This window comes from Dipodomys spectabilis, unplaced genomic scaffold (assembly GCF_019054845.1).
Source record: "Dipodomys spectabilis isolate Male_0828 unplaced genomic scaffold, ASM1905484v1 ptg000053l, whole genome shotgun sequence".
NCBI classification, from domain to species: domain Eukaryota; kingdom Metazoa; phylum Chordata; class Mammalia; order Rodentia; family Heteromyidae; genus Dipodomys; species Dipodomys spectabilis.
The window spans coordinates 3,012,784-3,034,073 of NW_024870730.1; the positions used below are offsets into that span (position 1 = coordinate 3,012,784).

The window sequence follows — 21,290 nt, forward strand, 5'->3', positions numbered from 1 at the left end:
TGAGAGCAGGAAGTGGGGTGGGACAGCTCGCTCAGGGTCCAGCAGGCAAGGGGCGGGGCAGGCAAGGAGGCGTGGCTAAGCCTGAAGAGCAGAGAGCGGGGCGGGAGCTCGCTCAAGGGGGCGGGGCGAAGGGCAGCCTGGAAGCGACGTGTCGACGTCGGCGGCGCCGTGAGAGGCTGGTGACGTGTAGGTCCTGCGCCCGCTCCGCCCCGTCGCACCTTGCCGGGTTTGTGAGTTCGCCGGGCTGTCCCGGGGTCCTCGAGCTTGAGGCGGGGTGACTGGCGCCACCCCGGCCGGCCTCGCGTGGGGTGCGGAGGAGGGCGTGGCGTGTAGCTCGCCCATCCGCATCCCTCAGCTCCCCACCTGGCGACGGAAGGAAAAAAAGTACAAGCGAAAGGAAGGAGGCGCCGCGGCCGGAGCGGCGGAGCGATGGGCGCCTCGTGAGCCCCGGCCAACAGGTGAGGAGGGCGAGGGGGTGGTCCAAGTCCGGGGGGAGCTGACGGACGCTGAGGTGAGGAGACGGAGTAGGGATGTCAAGGCCCGGGAAGCGGAACTGGGGTGGGGAGCGACCCCCGGAGCCTCAGCCCGGAGCTGTCATCCCTGTCCCCGGCTCCCCCCGCCCCCCGGGCCCCCAGCGTCCCGTCCCAGACCTGTCTCACCTCACTTCTAGAGTTTGTAGGTCGGGGCACTCGTTGCCCGCTGTTCATTGGCTGGTTTTGCCGTGGTAGTATCGTTTTCGTCAGGATCGTAGGCTCTGAGAAGGAAATCTGGCACCTTGTACATACACACCCTTCCTTCCCACCCAGACACCATAGGGAGTCGATTCTTGGTGGGTGAATTTTAGCAGCTGTAAAAAGCTGCGCCCTTCTTTGAAACCATTAAGTTCACGCATTCACGGAGTGCAGTATATTAGTGCATTTGTTAGTTTGGTTTAAAAGAAGCATCCTTTTAGCGGGAACTAAGTTTGATAGGAGTGCTATCACAATTGCACTCCATAATGACATTTTTTCTGCCCGTCCCCTCAAGTTCATGTTGTAGTAAAGGTTTCGTCAAGTATAGAAAGGTTTAGTAAAGGCTATACTAGTCTTGTTTGAGGAAAAGGATCTAGCGTGGGCTCAATAATCTTGTGTGAATAAGTTTTCATTACTTGCCTTTCTTGATCTCTGTTGAATGGTTTTCTTTTAGTGTTCATTCTCTTATTTATTCATGCCTTCGCATGTGCTAGCCAATGTAAAGTCCTAAGAAATAGTTTCCGTGCGCATGGAACTTTCCGTGTTTAGTGGTACCTTTTTTAAGAAAAGAGTATTTTTGTGCTGTGGCTCTCTAGTTGATCCAGAAAGGCTTCTTTCATATATACATTATTCTCAGTGTTTATGTCTTGTCACTGTGACAAATTACCGGAGATTAACCAGTTTAAGGGAGGGAAGATTGATTTTGGTACACGATTTCAGTCTGTGGTTGCCTGGTTCCATGCACGTGTCTGTGGCAGAGCAGAACATTTTGGCACAGTAGCTCCTGGCAGGGAAACTGCTCATCCAGTGGCAACCACGAAGGAAAGTGAAACTGCTCATCCAATGGCAGCCAGGAAACAAAGCTGCCACAGAAAAGAAGATTAATTCTCTCTCTCTCTCTCTCTCTCCCTCTCTCCCTCTCCCTCTCTCCCTCTCCCTCTGTCCCTCCCTCCCTCTCTCTCCCGCTTCCGCTCTCCCTCTCTCTCTTCCTCTTCCTTTCCCTCTCCCCTCTCCTTCCTCCCTTTCTCTCTCCTCCCCCCCTCTCTTTTTAAGGGCTTGACCCCACTAATCTGCTTTCCCTCACTAGGCATTGCTACCTGCATTCCGGTAACTTCCCATCAAATTATGAATCCATTAAGGAGTTGATCCACTGATTTGTCTTAAGCCCTCAGGATCCAATCACTTCCCCAGTACCCATAAGCTGACGACCAAACCTTTAACACAAGAGCCATTTAGGGGGCACCTTATGTGGAGATCATATCAGTGTATAATTTGATCACATCATCGTTGTTAAATAGCTTGATTAATTATTATCTTTATTAACATGGTATTGATTTTTCAATTAAGAGGAGTTTTTCTTTTTTTGGAGAGTTATTCTAAAGTTCACAACTGGAAATAAAAGTCTTATTTTTCTAGTCTTTTTATACTGGCTTCATTAATTTCTTGTGTTAATGACATATAGTTCATGAGTTAAATGCATAAAGCATATTCATCAGGAAATGTATGGTATTTATTTGCCAAATGTATGGTATTTATCTATCAAAGTAATATATATTCCTTGGGGAATTAGTTAGTATAAGCACTTTCAGTCCAAAATGTGTCATGATATAATGTTGCACACTTAGCTGAGAGGGGGGGTCTACCTAAAATTGAAATTTTAGCAAAGAAAAAAAATTAGCCAACAAAGAGATGAGATTAAGCTACAGGTTGAGCATCCTTAGTCTGAAAATCCAAAATCCAAAGGCTTTCTTATGTGAACATTTTGAGTTCTGAAATGACATTGTGTGTAGAAAATTCTACCATGGAACTTTGTTTCATGGACATAATTATTTAAAATTTTGTACAAAAATCACCTTCAAGTTTGTGGAGAGGGAATATATGAAACAAATGAATTTTAAGATTGAGTCCCATACTCAATAAGATTCATTCTGTAATGCAGATATTTTAAAATCTGAATAAAACAAAACCTGAAGCATTTTTGTTCCTAACATTTATATAAGAGATGTGGGATTCTTAATCTGTATTTGATATATATTTAGCAATCATCAGAAAACATGCATTACAAGTCTGTCTCTCAGATAATGTAAAGTTATTTAACATAGACTGGATTGTCTGTCTTGTATCTTTTGCCTATTCGAATATCTAGCCCATAATAGATACTGTATAAAATGTTAGCATGTACCATTTAAGCCCTTTCCTTCCTGTATAGACAAAGTTATTTTTCATATTCCTGCCTTATGTTTTTTTTGTTGTTGTTGTTTGCCGATTCAGGGCCTAGGTGTTGTTCCTAAGTTTCTTTTGCTTAAGAATAATGCCCTACTACTTGCCACTTCGACTTTTTCTGAGTAGTTTATTGGAGATGAATCTCATGGGCTTTCCTACCCTGGCTGGCTTCCACCCACAATCCTCAGATATCAGCCTCCTGAGTAGCAAGGATTGTAAGTGTGAGCCATCTGTCCTGGCTTGCCTTATTTTTGTGTTTCACAAGTTGCCTTATTTCTGACACACTCTCTCTGTGCTTAAAAATAATGCAACTCAGTTCATATTCATTTCAATTCAATTCAATTCATATTCATTCTCAGGTTTTCAACCTGAAAGGGGTATTAGAAATCATTGGTGATCTTTTTTCATTTTATTGTTTTTCATTTTATTTGTTAACCAGAAAACTTAACCTGATTTTCCTACCATGAAACAAAAACTGGCATCTGGACTTAGTTATCTTTATTTTAAGTCATTACTATAACATTGTGTATCTTCTCAATATTATTGACTCTTTAAGGACCTTTAATACTAAAACAGATTTTCATTTATCTCCTCAACTGAATTTTGGTAAATTTTGTCTAGCCTTTCACTTCTCCAAAGAAAACTTGTAGCATTGCATTTATTATTGTACTGACAAGGAAAATTAGGTAAGAATGTAGATAGGTGCATAATTAAAAATCCTAGTTAACAATAAGCATTCTCAGGATATGTTTTAATAAAGTGATTGTTTACATTTGAAGAAGAGAAAGCTTATGCCTAATTATTTAAAGACTGAAGGGAAGACTACCAAACAACTGAAGTACAATTTTGGGATATAGCATATGGGCATAATACTTTAAAGAGTTGCCTCAGTTATAACAGTGCACACAATTGTAGGAAAACTACTTTAGAACTATGAATTCAACAGCCTCATTTTAGATAGTATCTGTTCCATTAAACCTGAACTTCAAAAGAAGGAAAGTAATTTATTTCAGGATTATGTAGTAGATAGAAAAGCAGCTGTTAATGGTTTCCAGTTTCAGAGATTGTTAGGTCATTTTAAATTAAGTGAATAGCTAGAAAGGTACTCAATTTTGAATAACTAATAAGTGCAATATGTAAATTTAATCAAGGAAAATTCAAAATCTATTCCGAAAGAGCAAATCTATGGTGTATATTGAAATGAATAAAGATCATAGATTTATTACTTTCTTCTAGGAAAGTAAAGGAATTTTTCTCAAAAAATGTAGGCTAAACAGATGAAACACAATACAAAGATATTAAACTCTCCTAAGTGTAAATAAAAATAAATGGATCTTTATCTTGATTTATTTTACATAAATGATTTTCAAGAAGAATTTAGGTGATATTTAACTCAAAAATAATTTTAGTATACCTTTTCAAGTGAGAATGCATTTTCTAAAGTAAAATCTGTTTTAGAACAGTACCTTTAGCACTACAGAGATTCACTTCCCTCTCCCCCACCCCCCCCCCCAACATTCTCAGAGGTGTGAAGGGTTTTGCAAAAATGTCAGCACAGTGTATATTCTGGGGATTGGCATGATGGGAGATAATCTAAAAATCACTTTGGGACAGCTTCACAATTCAGTGCTCTAAATACATATGATTCAACAAGTATTTATTGAGTTCCTCAGCATAGGCTAGTAACTATACATGATATGCTGGTAAAGTCAGACAGACATGACTTCTGCACTTTTGGAAATTAAAATGAGGTTGCTGGCTTTGCTGATCTACCTGGATTTATGCTAACATGGTGACAGGCTAGGTAGGTCACCAAAAAGACTAAGTAACTAGAGTGCTAGAATTTTCAGTCCCACTCAGTTTTGAAGCTATAGACTTAACTATAAAAACTCTGGAAGGAGATCTGATATGTTTGTGGGTTAGTGATAGCTGGCATTATTCAACTCCATAGGGGATACAGACTCCTTACCTTTTATCTTTTCATCTGCACCCTTTGAACTGTCCTTTATAATAAATGTTAAGTATTTCCCTGAGGTCTTTGAGTGACTCCTACAATCTATCCAACTCAAAGTGTGATGGGAACACAAAATTTACAGCTGACCAAACTGAAGCTTAGGAGGCCCAAGATTGTGGCAGCTGAAGTGGAGGCAGTCTTGTGAGACTTTTAACTTGTGAAATCTGACACTAATTTCAAGTAGTGTCAGAATTAATATTAACTGTAGAAGGCATTTGAGAATTTGTCCACATGATTAAAAAAAAAAAGTAGGTCAGGTGGCAGACTTATTCCGTATTTTGTTTTTTTTTTTGTTTTTTTTTATTCTGTATTTTGAGTGCAGAGAAATGTTGTATGTATATTAGAGCCTCCAGTTTCAATATATAACCAAAAACACAGTATTTATATGTATATAGATATATATCTATAAAGAAAATACTTATTGTTTCCTTAAAATAATGTACCTGTGGAGAACTTAGTAAGAAGGCAATGGTTTATGGTTATGAGCCTGCCTGCCTGCTTGCTTGCTTGCTTGCTTCCTTGCTTCCTTGCTTCCTTTCTTCCTTCCTGCCTTCCTGCCTTCCTTCCTTCCTTCCTTCCTTCCTTGCTTCCTTCCTTCCTTCCTTCCTTCCTTCCTTCCTTCCTTCCTTCCTTCCTTCCTTCTTTTCTTTTCTCTTGTGTTTTCTTTTCAAAATCTATTGCTTGGGTGGGAAACCTGCAGTTAATATAAGTAGTTGATAAGTGAAGTGACTATCAGCACCATGCAAATTGTGCTGTTTTTAGTAAACCAAGTATGTATTTTGTATTATGAAAAATGCAAGTAATCATGGTAAGTAATAATGGTTCTTGTAGTTTCTCTGTTCTCCATGCTTCCAGTTGTGTTTCCTAACTTAATTGTAGTTCAAGAGTAGTTGCTTCTTACTTAAGAATGACTTTGGATCTGAAGTGAGCTAGTTCTGCACATCATATTGTTCCCTCCCTCCCTCCCTCCCTCCGTCTCCCTCTCTCTCTGTCTCTGTCTCTCTCTGTCTCTGTCTCTCTCTCTCTTTTGTTTTTAACCTAGCACGATCTTTTATGTCAACTAACTACAGACTGTATCTACAAAACTAATGTTTGGTTGAATAACTGTTGCCCATAGAGGAAGTAACACAGGTAATTTCAAGGGACAGTTTGGCAAAACAAAAAAGAATAATTTTGTATTTGCAAAGGTTTTGGCATTAACTTTATCTTCACTTAAGTAAATTGAAGTTTCTTGTTCCTTTCTAGTAGAGGTCACACTCTTAATGACAAGGTTTATTGTTGTCACAATGGATATAACATTAGACCAACATATTTTTTCTATCATTAAGGCTTCCAAGAGTACAGTTTTCTGGCTCTTAGAAAGCAACATATTGTCTCCTAATGTATCCTGCACAGCCATCTTTTTCTCCACTTTCTTTAGATGAACTCTGGGTGGAAAAATTTACTTGTGTTTAATAGCTACCTTTTATACTTTTTTAAAAAGGGAGGGACATTGTTAAGCATGGGAGCCATTTGATGGGAGCATGATGCCCACAATTTGAGATATATGTGGTGCTTAAAATAGACTGAAGAAGCAACAGATTCTTGTTTAAAGTTTCATATTAGTGTAATATGTAACAATCTAACTGTATTATCAGGCTTTACTGTTACATTTCTCTTCAGAGTTTGTGTCTATTACTCCTTTAATAGAATTTTCCAGACTTGTGAATTAGAGTAAAAGCTAGGATTATAGGCACGAGCTACTGTACCCACTAGATCTTATACTTTTAAGGTTTCATTAGGGAAAAAAAGACAAACTACATATGAGAGACTAATATCTCTTGCCACACTCACAATATTTATTAGTTTTTGCATGAAAAATTTACTAATCCCTGACATGTTGACTTCATGTCCTACAATCTATAAGAGTTCTGTAAAAGCATTTCAAATATGCTTGATAACACATATTTTTTTGGGGGGGGCTGTCTGGTCATGGGGCCTGAATTATGGGCCTGGGCACTGTTCCTCAGCGCTTCAGATCAAGGCTAGCACTCTATCCCTTGAGCCACAGCGCCATTTCCGGCTTTTTTTTTCTTGCTTATGTAGTGCTGAGGAATCAAACCCAGGGCCTCATGCATGCAAGGCAAGCGCTCTACCACTGAGCCACCTTCCTAGCCCGTATTTTTTTCATCATTGAGTGGAGGCTTTTGTGTGTGTGTGTGTGTGTGTGTGTGTGTGTGTGTGTTTGTGTGTGTGTGTACATTAACTCAGATTTACTATTTGCACTGTAGCTTTACTGATGTCTTTATTTACTTTTGCAAAAGTTTGAAGTTATTGTGCTTTGATGTATCAGTAATTGAAATCCCTGAACTGTGTGATGTGACATGGCACATTTTTTATATAGTCACCAGCTATTATTTGCTAGAACATCTTATCCGTTAGGAATTTTGGTGGTCATTGCTTTTTTATTTTTAACCCTGGTAATTTTCTTTCCCTTGTACAGGTCTAATTGTTGCATTTCATTGAACTTCTCATTTCTGGATAGATAAATATCCTTTTTTTTTTCTATTTCAGATATCTCATTGTGTGGATCACTGATTGAGTAATAGATGGCTTTACCTCGGCTCACAGGAGCCTTGCGCTCCTTTTCAAATGTCACCAAGCAAGATAATTATAATGAAGAAGTGGTTGACTTAAAGGTAATTTTTTTAAAGATGAAAGCTATTATTAGCATAGACTTTGAACAAATATTTGACATTCTTTTTTTCAACTCTATGTGCTTAACATGGAAATTTTTTTTTTAAATCACATTTCTGTCTGGTAAGACCAAGAATGGAAAATTACTGATAGTTCCAGTGAGAATACTTGTGTTAAGCACATATCACTGTGTTTTTAATGGGAATATCAAACTATGATATTGAGTCCTTTTTAAATTTTTTGTTGTTAATGCCCTTGCAACAATTAATTTTGTGATTTAATCTAGTACTTTTGAATCATCTGAGTAAGTTCTTAGGACTCTGGAAAAATATTTTCAAGTGAACAAAAATAATGTCTATACGTTAAGGGAAATATGAACATTAATCTGCAATTCAGTAATTGGCCTGGTAATTGATGTTTTCCTTATAATTGGTAAAAGAAGCATTTCAGACTAAGTCTTTTCTTACTATACTTTCAGAAGTAAATATCAATAAAAAAACAAATTTTTTCATGGATTGCAAGCCTTTTTAACTTCTATAGTAAAGACCAACTCTTACTTTAATGATAACTATGATATGGACAGGTTTCTTTTATGTGAATTAATTTTAAAATAAAAAAATTAAGTTTACTCTTGCTGTAAGTAGAGTTAGACTCAACCAAGGCAGAAATGCTTACACTTTGTGACATCATTTTTGTGTTACGAAAGGAACATAAATTTCTTTCCTTTGAAGATTCAGTGGCTCCATTTTCTGGCCACAATTAGGTTACATGGTTTGACCAAGAAGTTTTTAAATTTTTTTATTGTTATTATAAAGGTGATGTACAGAGGGGTTACAGTTACATAAGTTGGGTAAAGAGTACTTTTTTTTTTTTTTTGGACAGTATCACCACTTCCCTTTCTATCTTCCAGTTTTTTTCCTCCTGTCCCCATCCACAAGTTGTATAGTTCATTTTCAACATAGTGTCTAGTGAGTACTATTGCTGCATTAGTTCACCCTCTCTGCCTGTATTTCTGTGCCTGCTTACCCTTCCAAAGACAGATAAATGAACAAACAAGACAAAAATAAAAGAAAAACAGCAATAAAGAAAAAACTTTTGTTTCCATTTCCTAGAGTTTATTTTTATTAATACTAGTTTATATTATCATATGCACATAGATATTGTGCTTTTGTGTTCCTTTCCTAAGAATATCCTCCTTTGGTCTTACTGAGTGCCTAGTGGCCTGTATAATTTATCCTATCCCAGTATATTTTAGATCTATCTTCTGCATAAGAAAGAAAACATGTGCCATTTATGTCTCTGAGCTTGGCTTACGTTACTTACCATGATTTCTTCTTAGTCCATCCATTTTCCTGCAAATGACATAATGTTTTTTCTAATGCCTGTGTTAAAGTCGAATGAATATATAAGTACCACATTTTTTTTGATCTACTCATCTATTGTAGGGCATCTGAGCAATACTTTTTGAATGAAACTTGCTTGTATTAAGCTTGTATAAAATAAGTTAAATATAGTTACAAATTTAATTAATGTTATACACAATGCCTTTTATCAAATAATATGACACAAAATTGTTACATATACACTATAGTCTAAGCTATAGTAAAGACAAGGAGTTAGAAAAAAAGAATGTAGAATATTAACAATTGTTATTGTCTGTGTATTTGGGCTTTTTACATTGGTTTGCTTTGAAATGGTTTCATACTGATTTTACATTATAATAAAAACAGTAAACAAGAAGCTTTTATTAAGTACCTTTTAGACAAATGAGATTCTATGGAATGACATTTAAATAAAGGTCTTGAGAATAATTGTTTTGGATATGGATAGATAACAACTTTGAGTTCTGGTGGACAGTACCAATGTTTTGTAAAGTATATTCAGTGTTTTGTGGATTGGAGAAAAACTTTAACCAGTATTCTTGTGTATTATCTGTTTCAGTTGAAGCGATCCAAACTTCAAGAACAAGTTTTAGATTTGGGCCCAACATGGAACAGTATAGTGAAATTTTTGAATGAAAAACTGGAAAAGAGTCAAATGCAAAACATAAATCAAGATTTAAGAGATATATTACAAGCCGCAAAACAAATAGGTATAGTTCTTTTTAAAATAATACATTCCTTATAAACTATTTACTATACAGTGAAAGATGCAGGTTTCTTGGTAAGCATGAATAATTATGAAAGAGATTTTTGTCTTTCAATGAGCTTAGGTCTAAGTGATAGGGAGAATAGAAAATGACCAGTTATAATACAGTTATATGTGAAGGATTTATAGGAATTTAGGTATGAAAACTACCGTCTTGGTTGAAATAAGGATTAGGTAAATCATAAACTTAATATAGCTTCAAAGAACTTTTAAAGCCATGTAGTTCTTAGTTGACAAAATGGCTCACCTAGCAACTATGGGGTCCTTGTTTCAGTTTAACCCAATACTGCTGAAAAACAAAAGAACCCTAACCCTTCAATTCTGTCTTAATCTCTCATTGTCTGTTTGTCCATGATTGCCTAGTGTAGTGAATTGTGCTTTTACTGTTTCCATTTCCACTATATACTAATATACTAATATTCTCATTAATTGATGATATTTAAAGGAAATTATAATTTGAATTTGTGCTCTATACTTAATGCAGGTTTCTTTTCTGAATAAAAACAGTTAAAGGAAACAGATGATTTCTCTAGTAACATATCAGAGTTTGTACATAAAAATTTATATTGCCAGGTACTGATGGTTCATGCCTATAGTCCTAGCTACTCAGGAGGCTGAGATCTGAGGATTGTTGTTCAGAACCAGCAGGGATAGTAAAGTATGTGAGACTCTTATCTCTAATAAACTACCAAAAGGCCTAAAGTGGAGCTGTGGCTTAAGTAGTATACTGCTAGCCTTGAGCAAAAGCAGCTCAGAGTTAGCACCTAGCCCCTGAGTTCAAGCCCCAGGACTGGCAAAAATAAAAATAAAAATAAAATTATCATATTATTTCACCGCTGCACTGCTATAGTTTAAGAAGTTTCAAATTTAGCAGGTTTGTACCTACTCCTAACGTACTCTCCGCTTCTTGGAATCTATTCTCATCTTTCTCTGAAAACATCTTTACATCCAGTTCTGCTTTAGACATGAGTTTTACTTCCTCATACTCACTAGCCTTTTGTCTGTTTAGGAGACTTTGGCACATATTGCTGCTTATATTGTAGATGTTTTGTACTAATCTTAATGCAGATCCTTTCTGGATCTAGATAGTGCCATCAGCTATATACAAATTAGATTTAGTGTGAGTAATTAAATTGACTTTAACAATGTCACCTTAGGTAGGTCATATTGACCTCAGGGTTTGAAGATTTAAATTTGTTTTTTTCTGCTGTAGGATTATTCTCTGAAATCTATGTCACAAACTTTTTTTTTAATTTCAGAACATTGGATATGAGTAGTTATTGCCTTAAAGAAATTAGGAACTAATCATTTATCTCTCTTCTTTAATCTGAATTTCTTTCTTAAACCTTTATGATAGCAGCTTTCTTTTTGTTTTATAAATATGGCTAAGATGGTATTAAATGTTTCTTTATGAGAGCTATATAAATCTATGTAACTATTTATCATCAAGGTTTATGATACAAATTGAAAAAATAGAATAAATATTTGAACCTTCTTTCAGCTCCAAATATGCAAAATAGATTATTTTTACCTTATTAATTATATCATCAAATTTTATCATCAAATTTGTTTTTAAAATTTGGTTTTAAATAAGTTTTAGCTGATGTCTCAAGTTGGTTTTAGGAAGAAGTTAGAGTTGTTAGGTAGTTTCTATACTTATTTGTAAAATAATTGCTGATAATGGTTTATTTACTTAAAATAGGTTTTGAGGGATTTGGGTAAAGATTTTCCTGTCCTACATTATCATTCTTAGCATGTTTTAAATGTTGGATTAAACTTTAAAATGTTTGTCGTAGTGCTTTTTTTAAATTTCAAAATGGTAAGTTGAACTATAATTCAGGTGAGCTTATATTGTTTCTTTTGTCTTTAAATAGTTGGAATGGAAAATGGAAGAGAAGCCATTGAGAGTGGGGCTGCATTTCTCTTTATGACCTTTCACTTGAAGGACTCTGTTGGTCACATGGAGACAAAGGCTATCAAACAGATGTTTGGTCCCTTTCCATCATCATCTGCCACTGCAGCTTGTAATGCCACTAACCGAATTGTTTCTCATTTTAGTCAAGATGATGTTACTGCTCTTATCCAGATGACAGAAAAGGGATGTAGCAATAGAGTATTTTTTGGTAAAAATTTAGCATTTTCATTTGATATGCATGATCTGGACCACTTTGATGAACTGCCAGTAAATGGTGAAGCCCAGAAAACTATAAGCCTAGATTATAAGAAGTTTCTGAATGAACATTTTCAGGAGCATGGCACCCCGGAACTCAAGCCTGTGGAAAAAACAAATGGTTCCTTCTTGTGGTGTGAAGTTGAGAAATATTTAAATGCAACTTTGAAGGAAATGACTGAAGCACCAAGAATAGAAGATCTTTGCTGTACCTTATATGATATGCTTGCTTCTATTAAAAGTGGTGATGAACTTCAGGATGAGGTATAGTTGAAGTTATTGACACTTTATGTAAATGTCAAATGAAATAGCTTTTTTAAAAAGTCAACTTGTTTTTGTGGTCCTAGGAATCAAAGGGTTTCCAACAGGTGAAACATACCTTCTACAATCTGGCGACAGACCCAGCTCAAAATAGTTTCTTTAAATACAGTTAGTGAAGAAAGTACTCTTATGCTAGTTCTAGTACTCAGTTTTGGAACCAAATGGTTTTACATACTAGGTGTGTAGATAGTTAAAGTGGGTAGTAATAGAGGAAAGCTGTAAATATGGTAAGCAGTACAAGAGTCACAGGGTCTACATGGTTCACTGTGCTGGGACAGTCTTGTTTAAACCTGTTCTTCATTTGGCTCATTACTACATTTGTCTTCAAAAATGCAAAGATTTGAATGATAACTTACATAGTCACGCTGCTAATAATCAACAGTTTACAACATTTTTATCCTGAGTTAAATGTTAAAGTTATAAACTTTGAAATATTAGAAATTTTATATATTTATTAATTAACAAAAACCTAGGAAATTTGTTGGGTAATTCATTTGAAACAATAATTACTGAATTAGACTGATCTAAAAATAGACTATTTGATACTTTATTTATTTGTTTATTCATTTAGTTAGTTCAAGACCACAACTTGAACTTGGTATCTGACACTTTTGCTAATTGACTATCCCTCTGCCAACTGAACCATGCCTCCATTCCCAATTTGATACTTTACATCACTTGTTTAATAAACAGTTGTTATCCTTAAAACTTTTTTTGTTTCTGTTTTTGGTCACATGAAGGAAAACATTTTAATTGTTTATTCGTTTATTTGTTTGTGCCAATTCTGGAGCTTGAGCTCAGAGCATGGGTACTGTCCCTGAGTTTTTATGCACAAGAATAGAAGAGCGCTCTACTCTTTTTTACTCCTTCACTTTCAGTTTTTTTGGTAATTAATGGAGGTAAAAGTCACAGACTTTCCTGCCTACCCTGGCTTTGAACCATGATCCCCCCTCCTCAGTAGGTAGGATTATAAGTATGAGCCATTGACACTCAGTCTTCAATTTCTTTTTTATGTCTCCATTGCAGTATGTTATTCAATTACTCTTGACATCATAGGAAAAGTTTACTTTGAGGTTTTAATTTTGCTTTAATGCTGATATTTATTTTCCAAATTTAATGTCAGTCCACTTTAATACTGAACAAATTGAGTAACATATTTTTTTGAAGGATTAAGATTGAAATTGTTGTACAAAGGAACTAGGCTTTAGCCAAGCACTAGTGGCTTGTACTTGTAATCCTAGCTACTCAGGAGACTGAGATCAAAGGATCAGGGTGCAAAGCCAACCCAGGCAGAAAAGTCCACAAGACTTATCTCCAATAAACTACTCAGAAAAAGTTGGAAGTGGCGGCGGTGTGGCTCAAGTTGTAGAGCAATAGTCTTGGACAAAAGCTCAGGGACAGTCAAGTCCCAGAAAGGGGAAAAAAAAAATACCTTGAGGGGAATAGCTTTGAAATTAGGTATATCTTCCCTTCCTATTCATTGCTTCTGAGACCTTTTAGCTCACTGAATTTCTCAGAAACCAAGTGAGAGCTATCTCAGAGGGATAATAATACCAAAGTAAAGAATTGGTAGGAGTATGAAATATAATGGTAAGTAGCATATAGTAAATACTCTTTTGGTAGATGTAATTATTTTGTTGTTGTTAGTAGTATTGAGATTAATAATTTTATATCATATGGACTCAGGAATAGTTAACTTTATTTTGTATCATGTTGGATGTTTTGTATTTGGTTTAGTTTATATAAGTTTTGTTCTACATTATTAAAAATTTTCTCTTAACATTGTGAAAATAATATTTTAAAAATTGTGATTCATGGGTCTGGGAAGATGGCTCAGTGGTAGAGTGCTTGCTTTGCATGCCTGAGGCCCTGGGTTCCATTCCTCAGTACCACATAAGCAAAAAGAAAAAAGCCGGAGGTGGCGCTGTGGCTCAAGTGGTAGAGCGCTAGCCTTGAGCTGAAGAGCTGAGGGACAGCACCCAAGGCCAGAGTTCAGGCCCCACAACCGGACCCAAAAAAAAAAAAAAATTGTGATTCATAAGATGATTTTCATGGTGTTTTGCTTTTTATAATTGAGTACATCAAAAGTAGATTATTATGATTGTAGTACATTGAAACATAAACATTGATCATGATATTTTAGTTTTTGAATGAACCATAAAACTTTTTTTTACTTCTGGATAGAGTGAAGTTTATATTTCAAAATTCTCCACCACAAGTTTAAGATATGTAATTGAGTCTTGTTGAAGGGAGAGTATTTTTCATTTCCAAGACTTTCCATAGCTGAGTTCAGAAAGACCAAATTGAACTTGTTCATGTATCTGTTCACTGTATGCTTATTCTGTTCTTACTGTGCTACAATAAGTGCTAGTTAAGTATACGTAAAAGAATGAATAAAATAGCAACTTTGCATTTAGGGACTAATAGTTAAATAGAAGATACATGAATAAATAATTGTACTCAAATATCATAGGTATTATACTGTATATTAATGGGAGTATAAAAGGAAAAGTTATAGACTATAAAGGAATTGGTATGGAGGGGAAAATATTCATAGAGAAGCTTTAAACTTGAGCCATGTCTTAAGATTTGACTACTCAGTTGGACCAGCAAAATAGGGAACATATTTTAAATTTGAGTGAGAAAATACTGTGTTAATATATAGGATGCAAAGGGAGACAAAGATGTGCATTAAAGTAAGACCCAAATAAAGCAAGGCTTTGTATACCTTGTTAAAGTGTTTTATAAGCTGCTCTGGTCTAGTTTAGTGGATTTTGCAACTAAAGTTTATTGGGTAGTTCAGTGTGAAAGGGGAGTATTTCACATTCTGCCAGTGACTTCAGTGGTAGAGTTTTAGTGATTCCCTCCATCTTTGGCTTTCCTATCTATAACTGTTCCCTTTGTAATGTAAGTTTTTCCTCCTTATACTCTAGGTCCATTTCTATAATGCTATGATTGCAGTTATTTTGTATGTAATTTTGAAGTGATGCTTCATAGGAAAAATATTTTTTCAATATAATTGTGCTTGACCAGTGTACTTTTTCTTTTATTGTGTGCTGTACCTTAAATGTTATCTATTTACCATTTTAAAGCATACATTAGTTGTGCAAAATAATTTCATAGATATACATGGTGTACTTTGATCATATTCACCCCCTTTATTACTTTTCCTTTCCTATCCTTCTTTTCTCATCTCTGGTCTCAGGACTTGAATTTAGGGCCTCAAGCTCTTGCTTGGCTTTATTGCTTATACCATACTTGGTACCACCTGAGCCACAAATCTACTTCCCCTTTTATGTTCATGTTCCCCACATTCTCTTTAATTCTGCATATGAGAGATATTTATCTTTGTGAATCTGGCTCATTTCTCCATCTAGTTTCATCAGTTTTCTTGAAATTGACGTATCATTCTTATAGCTGAACATAGTTCCATTCTTCATATATGCCATCCTTTGATGGATACTTGGCATAACTCCATAACATGGTTATTATAAATAGTGCAGCAAAAAACATAAGCATATTCTGGACCTCTGTAGAAGGCTCTCTCTGATTTTTTTTTTTTGGTGGAGATTTACCTAATAAAACTTGGCTGTAGTGGTTATATGCCTGTCATCCCAGTTTAAAAGTCAACATAAATAGGTGATTACAGTCTATACTGACCTGGTAAAAAAAAACAACTGTTTTTCAAATAGCTCTTGCTTTTTCCCAGGTCAGTATAGATTGTAATAGAACTAGTGATAGAACACCTCCCTAGCCAAATGCATGGCCTTGAGTTCAAATGTCAGTACCACAGAAATAAAAAGAAACATGAGAACATGATACTTTATTGAGCCACAATATCACATACCAGTAATCCCAGCATTTACTAGATTGAGGCAGGTAAATTGGCCAATTTGAGGGTAGATGGCCTACATTAGCAAGACTTCTCTCAAAAATACCAGACAAAAGCTTACTTACTACTTTACATTTCTTCCAGTAGTGTATAAGACCGTATTTATACTTATAGCTGACAATTCTGTGTGTTATACATAGCGATCTTTGCTTTTATAGGAACATCATTTCTTGCTCTTAACATTTTTGTTACTACTGAGGTTAAAGGTTCTTTTATGTATTTGTAGATCATTTATTGTTTTCTTGTGAACCTATCTAGTTATCATTTGATGAAATGGTATTACTTTTCTATTTATAAGAAGATTTATATTAAGAAAAAAATTCTATATTCTTTGCATATATTTCAAATCCACAAGAAGGCATTCTATTCATCTTTCCATTTAAGAATAATGCTTTTGTATTAACACCAAGGCAATGTCTAATGTATGGCTTAATCTCCATTCCTTTCTGAACATTGTTTTTCTTAGTCTAATTGATTTAGGTGAAATCTTACTAATTGGATCAGATTTTTTCTTGTTTTTCATTTGTAGGTTTGTATCTGAATATATCCATTTTAGATGGTTAAATTCTTATTCCTTTTGTTTTGTACTTTACGTTATTCCTTCCTACATTTTCATGAAGAAAACTCATGAATCGTCTTCTACTTTTAGCTTAAGACAGTTTGTAGGAAGGGTTAAAATAGTGAAATGTGGGGCTGGAGATATGGCTTAATTGGTATACTTTCTGCTTCACAAGTTGAAGGCTCTTGAGGCCTTGAATTCAAACCTGTAGAGGAAAAAAAAGAAATTTCAACAGCTATAATAATAATCTTAATATTTCTAATTTATATTAGGAAAATACCTGTTGTAATATTATTTACCTTAATTGTATATGGCTTTCTCTGTTTCCTTCATAGTTCATATTGTCAGATTTATGGGCTAGAAACAACTTGATACAATAAATAAACATAAATACTATTAATAAATACTAATGGGCTGGGAAGGTGGCTCAATGGTAGAGCGCTTGTCTTGCATGCATGAGGCCCTGGTTTGATTCCTCAGCACCACATAAGCAGAAAAAAAAAAAGCCGGAAGTGGCGCTGTGCCTCAAGTGGTAGAGCGCTAGCCTTGAGCTGAAGAGCTGAGGGACAGCGCCCAGGCCCAGAGTTCAGGCCCTCGACCAGACCCCCTCCACCCCCCAAAAATACTAATAATTCAGATAGGAAGGTCTACATGTAGCAGGTCTGCATTATACAGATAGCAGCTTTAGCTGTAAAAAACAAAAAATTCATTGTCAGTCTAGGAGCTATAAAATCAAGTGGCTAGGGCGCTGGTGGCTCACGCCTATAATCCTAGCTACTCAGGAGGCTGAGATCTGAGGATCGCGGTTCAAGGCCAGCCCGGGCAGGAGAGACCGTGAGACTCCTATCTCCAATAAACCACCAGAAAACCGGAAGTGGCACTGTAGCTCAAGTGGTAGAGCGCTCGCCTTGAGCTGAAGAGCTAAGGGACAGCGCCCAGGCCCAGAGTTCAAGCCCCACGACCGACAAAAAAAAAAGTCACATGGAATATCAAGTGGCTAAGGTCATAGAGTCATGAGCTCTACCCCCACCACTTTATAAACATTTGACCAGGTCACTTGTTTGAGCCTTAGTTTTCTTGCTCATTGTGTATAGAAAGTAATAAATAGTTCTCGCAATATATTCTGGCAATAAAGATAAGAAACACTTAAAATACTGCTTAGGAGACAATAAATGCTCCCTATGTATGGGCAATTATTAGTCTTAATGTAGCTCACAATGTAATTTTATTATCAAAAATGGAGTCACACATAGGTGATGATTTTATTTTTTTTGTGTGCTCTTCAGACTTTACTGTGCTTTCCCATTTTAAGGAGGCAACACTTCAACTATAGTTATGTAAACGAAAGTTAATTGGTTGGTGAAGGACACAGTTCTGTGTCTTAGGTAAAGATGTGGGAAAAATTGTGATTAGCTTATCCTATTAAAGAGACAGCTATGCTGGCATAGGGAGATGAGTTTAAGATGAAGAGATTTACGGAAAAGGGTTCTTTTTCTGCTTGGGCTGGTTTACCAATCTCAGCCTCTTGAGGATTATAGACATGAGGCAGTGGGGCTTAAAGACGGTTGTCAACTCCCAAGTTTTTGAAGTTTTATATTATCTTTCTACAGATATGGAGGAAAGTATCAACATACTAAGTTCACATTGAGGACTAGATATACTAGCCATCTTCGATTTGTGATAATAGCAGATTCTAAACTATTTTGCTCTGAATTGTATTGGCTACTCAGAATAGTCAATTTGTTGGATTTTAAATCTTTTCTCCCTTTTTGGCACCCTTCCTTCTTCCTTTCCTCCCTCCTTCTTTCCCTCCCTCCCTCCCTCTTTCTTCCCTTCCTCACTTGCTCCATCTCTCCTTTCCTCCTCTCTCTCTCTTCCTTCCCTTTTTCCTTTCTTTATTCATTCAGTCTGCTGTGTACAAAGAATGAACACAAATTTTAGGGAAATAAAGCTAATCTAACAAAGTTTCATCAATCCATTTTCATAGTATGCTCACTTAAGTCTCTTTTAGAAATTTTATTATACACACATACAAATAAATATACCACATACACCAAATTTGTTTAAAGAGAGAAAGGACCAGACAATTGTATCTGATGTAATGAATGTTGTTGAGACTATTTTGGAGGAACACATTATTTATCTGGAATTGGAGAGCTACCTGGAGTATATTGATAAATGATAGAAATAAGAAATATATTGTCAATGAAATGATAAAATTCTGTTCATAGGAATTGAGTGACTTGAAAGCATTTTAGGTAATTTGTCAGTTTTTATACATAAATAAGATATAATTACTAGATTTAAAAATTGCTCTATGAATTTACCTAACTATTGTTTAGTTCTTGTTTTCTGAGGCAGTTACAGTTAGCATATCTTCTAAGAATCAGGGAAGTGATCAATTTGCTATTTATATAAAAATATAAACTAAACCTTTAAAAATGCTCTCATTCCTAGCTTGGATCGGTACTTGGTACATATCTAATTAGTCATAATATATGCGAATAAACCATGTTCCCATTCCAACTTGTCTTAATTAAGTGGTATGTGACCTTGGTTTCAGTTTTGTTAAATTGTTAGATTAAGTACCTGTAAATAAAGAACATTAGTCATTATGAAGACATAATTTATCTAATTCTCTGCAAGCAAAAATAATTGCATAGTACAGTTTTTTTCTTAAAGATAAACATTGACTTCGTTTTCACAGTCATTTTCTTATTTATGATTTTATAATGTTTGACTATATAATAATTTTCAGTGCCACAAAACAAGCTAAAATAATGTACAAAGTTTTAGAGTATATTTTCTGTCTTTTGTAATTGTTCAGTATTCAATTCTGTATGAACCATCAGTCCAGAGATTTTTCAGAGTTCCTTGAGCTTTATCATTTCTCAGTGTTTTGTATGTACATTATATATATCACATACAAATCTAAAATTCCTTCATATTTCAAAGAAAGATTTCCTAAGTCGGATAGTTTTCATTTGCATGTTGCATATAATATCATGTATAATATATGCTGTTTTTAGTGTGTAGAACAAACCTAATTTTTAAAATATAAGTCTGTATAATTAACCTATGAAATACTGTGATAATTTGAAGTGATATCAGAACATCTATTGTATGTGAAAAATAAAATAATTTCTAACGGAAATTCCCAGTGATGTGTATATTATGACCTGATGTCTAAAGCTGATTGGGAAAAAAAAAAAAACCCCAAGCCCAACAGTTAATGAATTTTCCTCTTCTCATTTTCTCCACAAATATTACTTGAGTACCTCTAAAATATAAATCAATTTTGTGGATGGGTTTCATTACACCAAAATTGATTAATCTTCCAGTTTTTAAAAAATTGATGGAGGAAAAATCATCTGATCAGTAATAAGCTTTGTTTTTCACTTATTTCATGTTTTATAATTCTTTTTTCTTGAACTTTCTTCTACTTATGCTTCCCATGTAGGTGGGATTCTAAGTGCACTGCATCATGCCTGCATCATGCCTGGCACATTTGCTACAATTAATGAGCTAATGCTGATAATTTGTCATAAATGGAGGTCCATAGTTTGCATTACTCTTGATATTGTTACTGAGATTTACATTCATGCTTGGTAATTGCACTTTCTGTAGGTTTTGAAAATGTGTCTACCAGCAGCACTACAATGTATTTTCTTTTCCTAATAGTCCTTCATGATCTCTCTCTTCTTCACTTCCCTTGGACCCTAACATCTCATATTTCTTATGTACACTTTTGCTTTTTCCAGAATGTCATGAAGTTCTATTTGTATGGGTATGTAGCCATTTCAGACTGTCTCCTTTTACTTGGAAATGTATTTAAGAGCTCTAGTACTGAGGTTTGAACTCAGTGCCTTAGCCTGCTACGCAAGTGCTCCACTTCTTGCGCCATACAAATAAATCCTCAGCCTTTTTTGATTTAGTTATTTTTCATATAAATAAGCTTATGCTTTTGCCTCACACTGTGCTCCTCCTAGTTGTGCCTTCTGCATAGGTGAGACTGTAGCCATATACCACTGAGCCTAGCTTAATTGTTGATATGGGGGAGGTGGAGGTGTTCTTACTAACTTTTGCTTGAACAGCCTCAAACAGTAATGCTCCAAATCTTTGCCTTCTGAGTAGCTGGGTTTACAAACAAGTGAACCACCACAGCTGGCAAACTCATTTCTTTTTAATGCAGAATTTTTTTTTGCATTATACAGATGCAGCATGTTTGTCTACTTTTTTATTGAAGGACACTTTAATTGCCTTCACGTTTGTACAATTAATTTTTTTTTTTCTTTTGTCGTTCGTGAGACCTGAAATCTGGGCCTAGGTGCTGTCCCTCAGCTCACCACTTTGGACTTTTTTGGCTTATGTGGTGCTGAGGAATCAAACCCAGGGCCTCATGCATGTGAGGCAAGCACTCCACCACTGAGCCACCTTCCCAGCCCCACAATTAAAAACATTTTTGTATCATTAAATTCCCATCTTTGTGTTTTCTTTGGTTTTACCCAGCTCTGTTAACTTGGAAATGCTTCATTTATTTCACAGTGCCTCAAAAT

At 35.6% G+C, this 21,290-nt stretch overlaps 1 protein-coding gene across 2 annotated transcripts in view; it reads left to right on the plus strand.

Moving 5' to 3' along the window:
• The first annotated feature begins 233 nt into the window (after nucleotides 1-233).
• The window catches only part of Ascc3 (activating signal cointegrator 1 complex subunit 3), a 234,598-nt gene continuing 213,541 nt past the window's right edge, over nucleotides 234-21,290 (plus strand). Inside the window, exons 1-4 of one of the 2 annotated variants that reach the window (XM_042679521.1) lie at nucleotides 234-458; nucleotides 7,516-7,646; nucleotides 9,586-9,736; nucleotides 11,667-12,226. In XM_042679521.1, coding sequence (XP_042535455.1) covers nucleotides 7,557-7,646; nucleotides 9,586-9,736; nucleotides 11,667-12,226 — 801 coding nt within the window. In that variant the 5' untranslated portion in view covers nucleotides 234-458; nucleotides 7,516-7,556. The remainder of the gene's footprint in view (nucleotides 459-7,515; nucleotides 7,647-9,585; nucleotides 9,737-11,666; nucleotides 12,227-21,290) is intronic. The other variant, XM_042679520.1, reaches the window with a different exon arrangement.